A 12261-nucleotide genomic window follows, 5' to 3' on the forward strand; every position below is an offset into this window, starting at 1 on the left:
CGACTGACCTAGACGACGTGTATATGCATTGCGTACGTGCGTGTGTGTGTGTGTGTGTGTGTGTGTGTTTGAGTTTAGCGCAAATTCCACTGCCCGTGGCCACCACCACCACTACCTCCGACTGGATGGTGTAGCATGGAATTTACGAGCGTCATGATTTATGATGGTGCTCCACAGCTAAGGACCAATCGTCTTTCCCACGCAACAACCGCACGGAGTCACACCAACACCACTACCACCACCCCAAACCATCAGTGCCAAGTGCTCGTCCCGCACCGAGGTCTTCCAAACCGACTGCGGATCACCCCCGTACGACGTCCGGCAACCTCTTGACATGAGTTTTCTCTTCAGCTCGATTAAGAACCTCACCGTCGGCGGTACGGTGCTCGGCGGTTCCTCCTCAGCAGCCGGCAGTGCCACCAACGCCCAGACCGCGACCACCACCCCAACCGCTTCCGGCACTGGCCCGATCGTCAGCTGCTATCAAGGTACATTCCAAAAAACGGGGCCACCAAACCGGATGTGCCGGCGAAGGAGGACTTCCACGCTCATCCATGTCCCCCGAGCGACCGGGCCATGCGACCTTCATCATTGGCCCCGAACACAGTTCGCTTGTTACTACCACTACCGCTTAGCGCTTTCCACTCCCGGTGCACCAGTGCCTGGCCGGTGGCTTTATTGCATGAGTCGGGTTTTTATGAATCAATAGCACACGGTGAGCCAAATGGTCCAACATTGGCCAGATGATGGATGGAATGTGGCACGCGGTGGGGCGGAATTCGTGACGGAAGTCGTCGTGTTCATTGATTCATAAGCGGTTTCAAAAAAGTTCCATTGTTTCGGTAGCATGTGTCTGTGTGTGTGTTTTGTTTATTGACGGTGCGTTTTATGATCGGCAGGTGATCGTTACTCGTACAGCAATGTACTTCAATTATGTTCAATTCAAATTCAAAAGCATCGATCAGGCACAAAATTAATTAAACCGTCGCTTATTGGTTCGTGAGAGGACGATGCGCCCGAAAAAGTTGACCCCAGCCACAATAGTCCGTTTACGAGTTAATGCTTCTTTTATTTAAAGTAGTTTTACGCATTATGATACTTTATAGATAGATTGTTACTTTAAGATGCTTTTGCTTGAAATTTTCATATATAACCGCTCATATTTGTTACCACCTGTTTTAAGGGTTATTATATATTAACTTAATGAAGTTAATAATACATTAAATTTAAAAAATAACCGCTAATACAAATACAAACAAACAAATTAGTTTTATGATGCAACATTTTGCACGAAATCACTCACTTTTTTTGGATTAAACGATGGAATCAAATATGCAGTATTATGTTGTATAAATTGTTTCCATTTTAAAGGTTCTCTCTGTTAATAATGCTTCCCTCTTATAAATATTCACCTTTATTGAGAAAAAACTCTATCGCAATTGGCGAAATCGAAATCAATCTCTTACATCTCAAATTTCTTAAAGCTTTTGATTCTATTTAAATATTTTTATCATTCAAAAGTTTTATACCTGCCAGGAAAAGGGTGGCAATTGCTTCGTAGTAAAGCTTCACACGAACGCACCGTACCAAAATCTCATCCGGACCAACCCCCGTAGCAAGGACTGACTATCATTAGTCTACAGCTACGTGGCAAATAAATCTAGTAAGCCAGAAATGGCAGGCATGATCTAGTAGGTCGTTACGCTAAGAAAAGAAAGAGATCTGGATTAAGAATTCCAGGCCTACCTCGATACATTCGAAAGTTTCCTAAAAAAGCAAGCTTTTCACCATCAAGTATGCAATGAAAACTTAGGGAATAGTCAAGGTGATCTATTCATTGTGCTTTTGCTGCTCATTTCCTTGATCGAACTAGAATTTGTACACCGTTTTTAAGCTTGTAATGAAACATAAAGTCGGCCCCATTCGGCCACACATCATTCGTCTCGCAGAAAGGCGAAAAAGGCTACACATTCCAAGTCGATAGCAAAACAGATGTTGTACAGCCTTTTGCTCTTCCATTCGCGAAGCATTTTCATCCCACAATTCACACTCACCCCCGCTTTTTGAACCTTTTTCCGTTTTTGTGCAGTGTGTATGTGTGTGTTTTTTCTTGGTTTTGAAAATAAAAGCATCCTCTATTTGCTAGCGAACGGAAGTGCAACAAAAAAAAAAGAAACCCAGCCCGCAGCCTTTTAACAATACGCTTTTTACGCAGTTCACGAAACAAGAAACAAACAAAAAAAACCCCCACCGGATGGACGTTGCCCGTCGTTCGTACGCCAACGTGCATGAAGTTTCTGTGTTTGATCCGCATCCGCCCCGGCAAAGGGGGGTCGCTTCGCTTTTATGAACTGATGCCGAGTAAATTAGAAAACATGTAGATGGAAGCAGAAAAGCATTGTTACGGCACAATGTACACGCTACTTGACCGGGTCGGAACCAGAGACCCGGAAAAGTAGCTTGTCGGTTTTCCTGTGATTCTCCTTTTTCTCTCTCTCTCTCTCTCCGAGGGAGGATTTTTTGTTTGATTGTTCTGGCCATAATAGCAGGCCTAACGTGCAACAAACGTACCAGTTGCTTCCCCTTTCGAGGTGGAATCCTCTCGTGGCCAAGCACGTGCCACACATGTGCGGTGTTGTGTGCCAGATCTTCGTCATCATCGTCCCCATAAGCTGGCCTTTTTATCGGTTCAACTTTCGTCGAGATAACGTGTCGTATCGTAACGCATCCTTTTACCGCTCGATTGCCACCGAACTCGAATGCGTCAATCGCCTTATCGTGAACACCGGTGGAATCGAAAGCAGAGTCTATTTTCGTACGTTCACCATTATTGACAGGTTCGGTATTAGGCCCCCGTTACCCCCGAAAGGGGTAACCGAAAATGAATAGTTAATCGGATGGAAATGAATATTTTCGGGCCCTGTCAAAACTACATCGTGAGTGGGTTTGCCGGAGTTGCTTCATTCGAGATCTTCCAGTTGAGTGAAGCACACAACACAAAACACGAGTGGACGGGTGGAAAATTCAATTTGCATCCCCCCCTGCAACCGGGCGGACCGGGTGGTGACGGTCTGAAAAATCAAATTCCGAACCGATAATGCCGATAAAAAAATGCCGATAATGGAAAATTCAATTCGCATCCCCCCCTGCAACCGGGCGGACCGGGTGGTGACGGTCTGAAAAATCAAATTCCGAACCGATAATGCCGATAAAAAGAAATACGTAACAAATTATCCTTCGTTTCTATATAAACTCACCCGGGCTAATCGGGATCGCTAAGCGTACCAGTGTACAGCGTAATTATCCGTCTGGCGTCCAGCTGACGGCGTGGGCCACTTTTAGAGCCGGCCCGGCCATGATATCGCTATTTTTATGATGGTCCATTTTCAAACCTTACCCACCGTTCCCTGCTGTGGTTTGAGAATCTAATGAGTTTGTCCTTTCCAGCGGAAGCTTAACGGGCCAAGCATTAATCTCAATTTGTAGCTTGACTTTTGCAGCTCCGCGATTTTCCACGCTATTTGCTATTTACTTTGTCGTCGTTATTGTTGCTTTCCTTCAGTTGCCCCACACACTAATTCCTTCCGATTCTTTCTGTTTTTTTTTTTGCGAAGTGCCTTTGCGACGGGGAAATTTCATTTCTTCATCATTCGCACGTAAAAAATGTGCACCCCGCGCGACTCAGCTGGTTGAAAAAGCCGTTCACCGGGCAACAGGTGAATGGCAGCAGGTTTGGAAAATGTAGCAAAAATCGCGAAAACGGCTTCTCCAGCCGTTTTGGGCCGTGCCTCGATAAAGCGTATTTTTGTTTACTCTCTTGTGCCGCGCCGAGATTCCGACCGGATTTCCGACCAAAACGATCCGATTATCATCCAATCGGCGAGCAATCGAGACGCCGTGCGGCCGTTATTTGCCTGGAAGCTCTTAATCCGGCAGCACCGGTTTCTGTCTGCCCCGCGTGCTGGAAGGAAGATTGTTTATCGCGCCAACAGTTTTATCTAAAATACGAAGATATCGTTAGCTTGTGAATTTTTGCTTTCCTTCCCCCTTTTTTTTTTTTTGGTTGATCATTACAGAACCGATTATAGTTTCCGAGCGTCGTGTTATGAAAACACGGATAAGCAGCGGATTAAAGCAGCTGCAGCAATAGCGCGCCGGTTAGAAAATTTAATTCCCAGCAGCGGATACTTCAAACAGCCGGCAAGACGCAAAGTAATCTTCGCGTGGAAACTAATTTTCCCACAGCGCAAGACAAGTTAAACCCAAAACCCGACGGAATGGTATCTGCATGTGGAGCCGAGAAAGGCGCGCTGACGATCAATTTACGTTCGCCCGACGGCTGAAAAATTAGGTGCTTATGGTTGTTGAAAGAGCAAACGGTTAGGTACATCGGTCTTCGGAAGACCTGACCTAACATGGAGCAGGGCCGGCAAAGAAGGGAACAAAGTTTGTTTCATTTTACTTTCACGTTCTTTGCTGCACCGTTCCGTGGGGACAGGCGAAATGGTTCCACTGTAGAGTAGTACGTAGCCAAAGGTGGTCCACCATTCGTTTCGCACTGCTTATGATATGAGTTTTGTTATCATACATTTTCTTTCGTCATTTGTAGAAAACTTTTCCCATATTGATTGCTTACCATCAATGAAATAATATCCTGAAATAAATTTTAGATTAATCTTATATAACTTTTTTCTTGCACGACTTTTTGGAACATTTTTTTAATGCAATTTTTAATAATATTACTTCAATAACTTCCTGCCTGATTCATTCATGCACAACATGCACACAATATAGCCTTCCAAATATTTCCTTCCGATTTAAGTTCGTTACAACTCACGATGGTTTTTCACTGTTTGGGTTCACGCGCCTGGTGGTATGCAATGAATTCTTGAACAGTCAGTCAACCGGTGACAGCTCGGGAAGTTTTGTTGAGGGTTGTTGTTGACTAACCCGGACCAGACAACAACAGCAAAAAACGCCGTCTACCAACACTTGCTGAGCTGGCCCCGAGTGTTCTGACAAATTGTGATTGCATAAATTCAGGCGCTCGACCCAAGACCCAAACCTTAGGGTAAATAGGGATTCGAGACGTCCGCGGTCTGCGAAGAAATTCCAACCCACTAGAGCTAGGTTTAATGCCCTGTTTGAACCCGTTACAGAATCGGAAGAAATGCGGTTCAATGCTTTATCACCGCCACCACCTCCTCCACCGCCGCCCCCGTCGGCTTCCAGCTCCGACTACAACATCAGCAAAAAGATGGGCGTCCCGGATACGCAGTCCGACTTCAACCAGTGGCTGCACGCGATGAAGATGGTGGCCCGTCTACCCGGCGGAATGCCTTCGGAATTTCGGCGAAAGGTAAAATCCTCTTCCAACTCTCCAAACCACACACGACACTTATGCGGATGCATTTCATAACAATCCTTTTTTCCAGCTCTGGATGGCATTGGCCGATCGCTACCTGAAAACGAGATCCCTCAACTGGGAGGAAGAGTCAACCAAATGTCTTGGCGAACAGTCGGACGAAGATGACGAGGAGCTGGGCATACAGATCGTGAAGGATCTTCACCGGACCGGATCGAGCCTTTGTTCCGGTCCGTCCGGGACGATCAACCAGGGCAAGCTGAAGCGTGTGCTGCTCGGCTACTCGCGCTTCAACCCGGAGGTGGGCTACTGTCAGGGTTTCAACATGCTCGGTGCCCTCATCCTGCAGGTCATGGACAAGAGCGAGTCGGACTCGATCAAGGTGATGATACTGCTGATCGAGGGTTTGCTACCGGCCGGCTACTTCTGCGGATCGCTCGGTGGCTTACAGGCCGATATGGCCGTGTTTCGCGATCTGCTCGGTACGCGACTCCCGAAGCTGGCGCGCCACCTCCAGAAGCTCCAGGGCCCGGAGGGAGCCTTCGAGCCACCGCTGACGAATGTGTTCACGATGCAATGGTTTCTGACGCTGTTCTGCACCTGTCTGCCGATACCGCTGGTTCTGCGCGTTTGGGATCTCATACTGATCGAGGGCAGTGATGTGCTGCTCCGGACCGCATTGGCCATCTGGGGAATTCTGGAAAGGTAAATCGCACACAAATCGCGCTGCATAAATCTGCGCTAACCACGATCACCCATGTATTGCAGTAAAATCCTCGCCACCAAGACGGCCGATGACTTCTACTGCAAGATGGGAGCCCTTTCGTCGGAGCTTGTCAACGGAAGTCTGGTGGATTCGAACGCACTGATACAGCGCGTGGTTGACATTGGACCAATAGCGGACCTGCCGAAGCTGCGGGAAAAACACCTCAACAGTATTACACAGCTAAAGGACACGTCCAACCTGAAGTATGTTGATGTCTCGCTACGGCGTCGATCGAAAGTATTCATTTGTCTTCTTTGCAGGATTTTCTACTCGGACGACGAGGGCGAATCGGACGAAGACTCGCGGTTAGCGGTAACAGCGACCGCGTGGGGTCTGCGGTCCGGTCGGCGAGCCTCGCTGGGCATCCCGCCTAACTTTGCCCGGGCCGAGGGCAAGGAGAAGATGAACCTGGACATCTCCCTGCTGAAGAAGCAGTACGACAAGCTGCGCGAACGACAGCGACAGGCACATATCATCCTAACGGCGGCCGTCGCCCGTCAACCCGCAAACCCATCCCCCAACAGTGGTACGCTGCAGGTGAATCAGCTGCTCGTCGGCAAAAGTGCGCTGCTCAGTGCCAAAGGCAAACGGCTCGGGCCACCGCAGGGTGCCGTACCGCCGGTCCGCTCCGGGAAGTCCTCCAAACAATCCAGCAAACAGTCCGGCGGTCCCAAGTCGCCCAAACCGGTCGAAACCCTGCACTGGAAGGATATGGACGAGACGAAGCAGCGCCGCAACAGCCTCAAGTGGAAGGATCTCCCGAAGGAGGCGGTAAAGAAGCCGCAATCGCAACAGCGCGACGACGGTGCCAAGACGGATGGCTCTCCGAAGCTGAAAAAATCCGCCAGCGCATCGTCGGCCATCAGCAACCTTTCGGAAACGGGCAGCAGCGGTGGCGATGGATCGTCCGGTGCACGCCCGGGTGCGCTAAAACGGCGCAGCGAATCGTCGTCCTACAGCGAGGAATCGGACGCAGAATCCAGCACAAGCACATCCCTGTGCGATGACGACAATCAGCCGCTTAGCGCTTCCTCGCTGGAAGCGTCACCGATGAAGCGACGAATAACGCCGGAGTCCATCATCCGGGAAGTGCCTGACGAGGAGAAACTGGTTGTGATCGTACCGAGCGATAGTGAGCTGACCGACATCAAGGAGGAACCGTCGTCGTACGGAGACGACGAGGATGGTGAGCTCAGCAAAACGTCCGAGGTGGACCTGCAGATAGTTAGTGACCTGTTAAGTCCCGTTTCCGATGGAGCGCTGGAGCAGCCCGCGAAGCTGTCACCGGTGGCTTCGGTGCATCCCGAACTGGAGGATAAGTCGCTCTCGATCGCCATCACCAGCACCAGCCAACTGTCACCCATACCCGACATCAGCAAGTACGTCAGTATGTCCACGATCAGCCCACTCAAGACGCCATCGTCGCTGATGGATTACTCGGACTATCTGGCAAACATTCCGACCGACAACACCGTCACGGTGGATGCAACCAAAAGCTCCACCCCCATGGTGGAGGTGGCACGCATCGAACCCGACCCGGAACCGTTCAAGGTGAGCGACGAGGGCGTCACGAATGAGCTGTTCGAGCGTATTAATGCGGCCGAGCGGCCCAGCAAGCTCGATCTCAACGTGATCAAGGAGCGGCGGGTGAGCGAATCGCTCGTAAACACCGCCGAGAGTGGTCTGGATCGAAGCGATGCCACCTCGAAGCTGGACAACTACAGCTTTACCAACGTCTCGAACCGTTCGTCGATGTCGTCCTCGTTTGTGCTGGAGTTGCCGATCAAGAGCACCCTGCAACACGACAGCCCACTGCTGCCACCCAGCGTAGATCTTGCCTCGCTGGTGGACCGCGAATCGACCAAACAGCCAAAGTATCAAATTGCCGACGCACTCAGCACTCCCACGCCGCAGGAAGAAGAACCGCACGAAAGTCCCGAGGACATTGAACGGTACCTCGCCAATCGGGTCAAGTTCCTGAAGGAGAAATCGTTCTCCATGGACGATCCGATCAAGGGGGAGGATCTGCCCCCGGAGGACATCTCGAAGCGGTCCGCATCGGAGGGGCTGGTGACGGTCGATACGAACCCACTGAAGAGTGATAAAATGTTGGAGATAATCAAGGAAAATTCGCTCATTCTCGGTAGAATAGTGCGCAAAACGCGCGAACAGGACGAACAGCGGACGGATCAGCTGATCAAGCAGGACGAAACGGAAATGCTCATCAAAACAATCGAGCAGCTGCCGAGCCTGCACCTGGACGAAGAATCGCTCGATCTTAAAATTTCCCACACCGTAAACGAGCTGCTCGAAACGTCCGAAGTGGACAAACCGCTGCTTTCGCCCTATCGGTTGAAGTTTGACAGTGAGCTTACCGGGCCCGAGGCGGAACCACAGGCGGGCGAAAGCATCAAATCCAAAACGGATCTTCTTATACAACGCACCGAAGAGCAGCTGGCACGATTTGCACCTCCAGAGCCAACGTACTACGTCCGGAAGGACAACTTTCGGGAGATTATAACGCCGGAAGAGGAGAAAGTGATCGAACCCACTCGGGATCCGGTGAAGGAACCTTCCCCGACGGTTCCACCGATACCCGCAGCAGTAGCGACGAACGTGGCGGACCCAGAACCCGAATGTACTGTGCCGCAACCAATCAACTTAAGCTTTAACGCCATCGATACGAGGGCGGTATCATCCAAAACGGAGGAATTGATCAAGAAAACCGAGGAACAACTAGCGCGCTTCCGTACGCACGACAAAAAGATGATAGACAAACTGGAGAAGCGACTCTCGCTGATCGACATGAAACTGGGCGAGACCACAACGCTGAGCACCGCCCCACTGGCCACGGTAGCGTCGAGCAAGACGGAGGAGGTACTGAAGAAGTCGGAGGAGCAAATTTCGCGCCTGTTGGCACGCAAATCGCCGACGCGCTTCAAGCTCGACACCGATCACACCGATCTGAAGCCGCTCAGCCTGAAAACGGAAGAGCTGATCAAGAAGACGGACGAGCAGCTGGCGCGGTTTAAAGCGTCCGCCGAAAGTACGGCGGAAAAGCGCAAAAGTCGCCACGAAATCGACGAGCTGCTCCGGCCGGAAAACAGCACCGAACGGATGCTCAGCCGATCGTGCGAATCGATCCGGAGCGAGGACTTCTCGGGCCGCGATCAGGAGGAGGCGGTAATTATACGGCACGTCAAGGAGGAGATACTGCGCACGATCAAGATACCGGACGAGGTGAAAAGCTCCCGGACGGACGAGATCATCAAGAGCATTGAGGATGGGAAGATCAAGCTGGGCGATGACTACATCACGACCATCAAGACAATCGATTACTTGAAGCGCTCGAACGCGAACATGCTGGCCACGCTTTCGTCGATCGAGAATTCGATCAAAACCATCGACGGGTACTGCGACTACGAGTCGGACATTCAGTCGGACCGGATCAACGATACGATCGACAATTTGGAGAAGTCTCTCAAGCAGTTCGACAACCATGCGGACGGTTCCGGAACGAGTCCCACCAGACGGTCGGGTAATAACTCGGGTACGGCGGAACCGCCGCTCGTGATGGTACACGATTACTCCACCACGCACCACGAATCTCGCTGTCGGCCGACGTCGTGCAACCGGCCCAGTCGACCGCGGAAACGCAAAGAGTACTCACCCCGCCGGCGGAAGGACAAAGATCGCGAGGGTGACAAGAGCGCCAGCAATCGGTCCCGCAAAGACCACAGCAGCGACTACTCTTCCGACAATCAGTCGCTCGATCGCGAATCACCCAAAACGTACACGTACGCTTCGTACTACAGCCACTCGCCGCCGCTAACACCGCGGCTAGCGTCACCATCGCGCAAGCTACCGGAACCGAACGTACGGCCGACGACGCTCAAAAGCACATCGCACGATCGGTACACGCTGCACCTGCAACGGGACACCGGACCGCTGGTCAAGTTCGACAAATCACCCTCGTCGCCGATCATTACCAAAGCCTACCTGGAGTCGTTGAAACCCGCCACACCGGTTGCATCCGGTCGGACAACACGCTCGGCCGAAAACTCACCCCCGTACCATCCGAACCAACCGCCCGCACTGTCCCCGACGACATCGGTGCACATTGGCCGGTACACCGGGACGCTGCGCAGTTCCACCTACCACGACACGGAGCACTCACACATCAAGAGCTGCGAGAACATTATGATGCGCTTTGACTACGAGAAAATATCCGCCATCGCGGCCAGCTTCCCGATCAGCAGTGCGCTCACGCCGTCGCCCACCAACAACAAGTACAGCAGTTTGGACTTTAAGCAGGACGCTGCGCTCAACCTGGGCCTTGCGACGTCACCCAACAAAAAGTCGCTACACTAACGCTAAGCCTCGGTTCGTTCGTCCTCACATCCTCAACATGGCATCTGACCACATGACTCCCCCCCCCCCCCCACAACTCTCATGTATGACCCACAATTTCTGTGATAACTCATTGTATAGCAACCGACGGTACGATTTCCATTCCGCGCACGAACTTAGAACCCGTATTATAACCGTACCCGTAGCAATAGAACCGTTCAATTCGCCCATTTCACTCCTCCTGCCCAGAAAATGCACCTTAGGTACCAGGAGTCAACGACGAGCAACTTAACTTTGTAATGCTAGTGATAATCCCGCTATGTCGATATGCCCTTTGCATCCTTACTACACATCCTCTCGATATTGTGGTAGACGCAAAGATGACTAGTGCCAGTGCTTTCTGGCGAGTCATTCGGATCCTCCAAATCTCAATCTACTACCAGCTTGAGAACATGCAGGCTAACATGCATCATCCAATACCGCTACTCTACTACTTGCGACTATCTACATTAGATAAGAATGGTTGTTGTTTGTTGGGGAAAAACACAGACACGCCACCGTTGTACTACCAAGGATGTCAAACGAGAGTACGTGCTGTGGAGAGTGGAGTGACTGTTCCGAGTGGATACATACAGGTACTGCTTAGGGACAAATGATTGAATCGTGCGCTCGGCAGCAGATGTTGTTACTAACTATAACCAAATCACACCAGGTGGCGCTGATCGGGGTAGTACGGTTTTTTAGTAGTCTACTTACTGTATAAAAAAAAGAAACAAATAAGTAATCAAAACGAAGTTAGAAAAAGATGCGTCAGGTATGCGTTTAATACACACCTTCATTTTCTCCTTTCAATATAAGCGTTCGTTGGTTGTTACTCATACGCGTTCACTAAGCAACCGTTTACAATTGAACCCCCACTCCTCCCTCTCCCCTCCTCCCAACACCCTCTGAAACCCCTTCTCTCGCTCTATGCTCTATCTTAGCGCAACGACACAAAAACAGGTCCAAGTAGGTCCAAAAACAGGAGCAACCATTATTGTTACCAATCGTTCCGACTAGTGCTCCGACAAAAAGGGGAACGTTTCATTATCCCGCATCGGTTATTTAGGTGCAAAATGTTGCCACCGCCGTCACCGCCATCGCCGCTGCCGCCGTTAATTGTATTATATTCGATTTATTGTAAAGTTATCGGGGTTAAATTTGATATTAATCCATAAAAGAAAAAAAAACAGTAAGGTCCGGGGAAGCGTGTGTGTGTGATAAGGGCGCAAACAAACAACACACACACTTACAGCACAGATTAACGCGAACCGAATATAACGTAGATTGATAATAAACGAAACCACGTTCTGCTGGCGTTCCGGTGTCACTGTACCGTACACTGTACGCGCCAGCAGTGCTGATGAGAAGGAGGGCCACCACAACATACCATTCATTGACGGGACGCGTACCACTAGAAGAAAATATACACAAATGACGAAGTAAGCTGTGCGTTTCATTTCGATCACCGTCCGCTTTTTGCAAAACCCAACCACTCCTCTTCACGTTACGTTACGTTACGTTATCACATCCGAACGATTGTTTTTTTTTCTGCCATAACTTCATCCCCGGATCTCTGATAACGCATAGCAAAAAGAAGACGACCTAAAATCACACACAGTTCGGTTTCTGAGGCGGCAACTCAATACGCTAAAAGGACTCCACAGCTGGCGGGATGTAGTCGGAATCAAGTCACGTGATTCACTGATACGTCACCTATCATCCGTCTGGTGGATGATTG

The 12261-nt window shown here is 50.4% G+C and overlaps 1 protein-coding gene across 1 annotated transcript; it reads left to right on the top strand.

The window, feature by feature from the left end:
* Window positions 1-334: 334 nt before the first annotated feature.
* LOC128310315 (serine-rich adhesin for platelets) lies at window positions 335-11957 on the top strand. Its single transcript, XM_053046923.1, has 5 exons — window positions 335-488; window positions 5160-5359; window positions 5436-6070; window positions 6134-6334; window positions 6392-11957. Exons 1-5 carry the CDS (start codon window positions 335-337, stop codon window positions 10500-10502), a joined length of 5301 nt encoding a protein of 1766 aa, XP_052902883.1. The 3' UTR covers window positions 10503-11957.
* The last annotated feature ends 304 nt before the right edge of the window (window positions 11958-12261 follow it).

The sequence above is a fragment of the Anopheles moucheti genome, chromosome 2 (genome assembly GCF_943734755.1).
Source record: "Anopheles moucheti chromosome 2, idAnoMoucSN_F20_07, whole genome shotgun sequence".
Taxonomy (NCBI): Eukaryota; Metazoa; Arthropoda; class Insecta; order Diptera; family Culicidae; genus Anopheles; species Anopheles moucheti.

Coding starts and splice junctions, on each gene's coding strand:
- LOC128310315 (XM_053046923.1), top strand. CDS start 335: ATGAGTTTTCTCTTCAGCTCGATTAAGAACCTCACCGTCGGCGGTACG. Junction 6,071..6,133: donor ATCTGGGGAATTCTGGAAAG/GTAAATCGCACA, acceptor CATGTATTGCAG/TAAAATCCTCGCCACCAAGA. Junction 6,335..6,391: donor AAGGACACGTCCAACCTGAA/GTATGTTGATGT, acceptor TCTTCTTTGCAG/GATTTTCTACTCGGACGACG.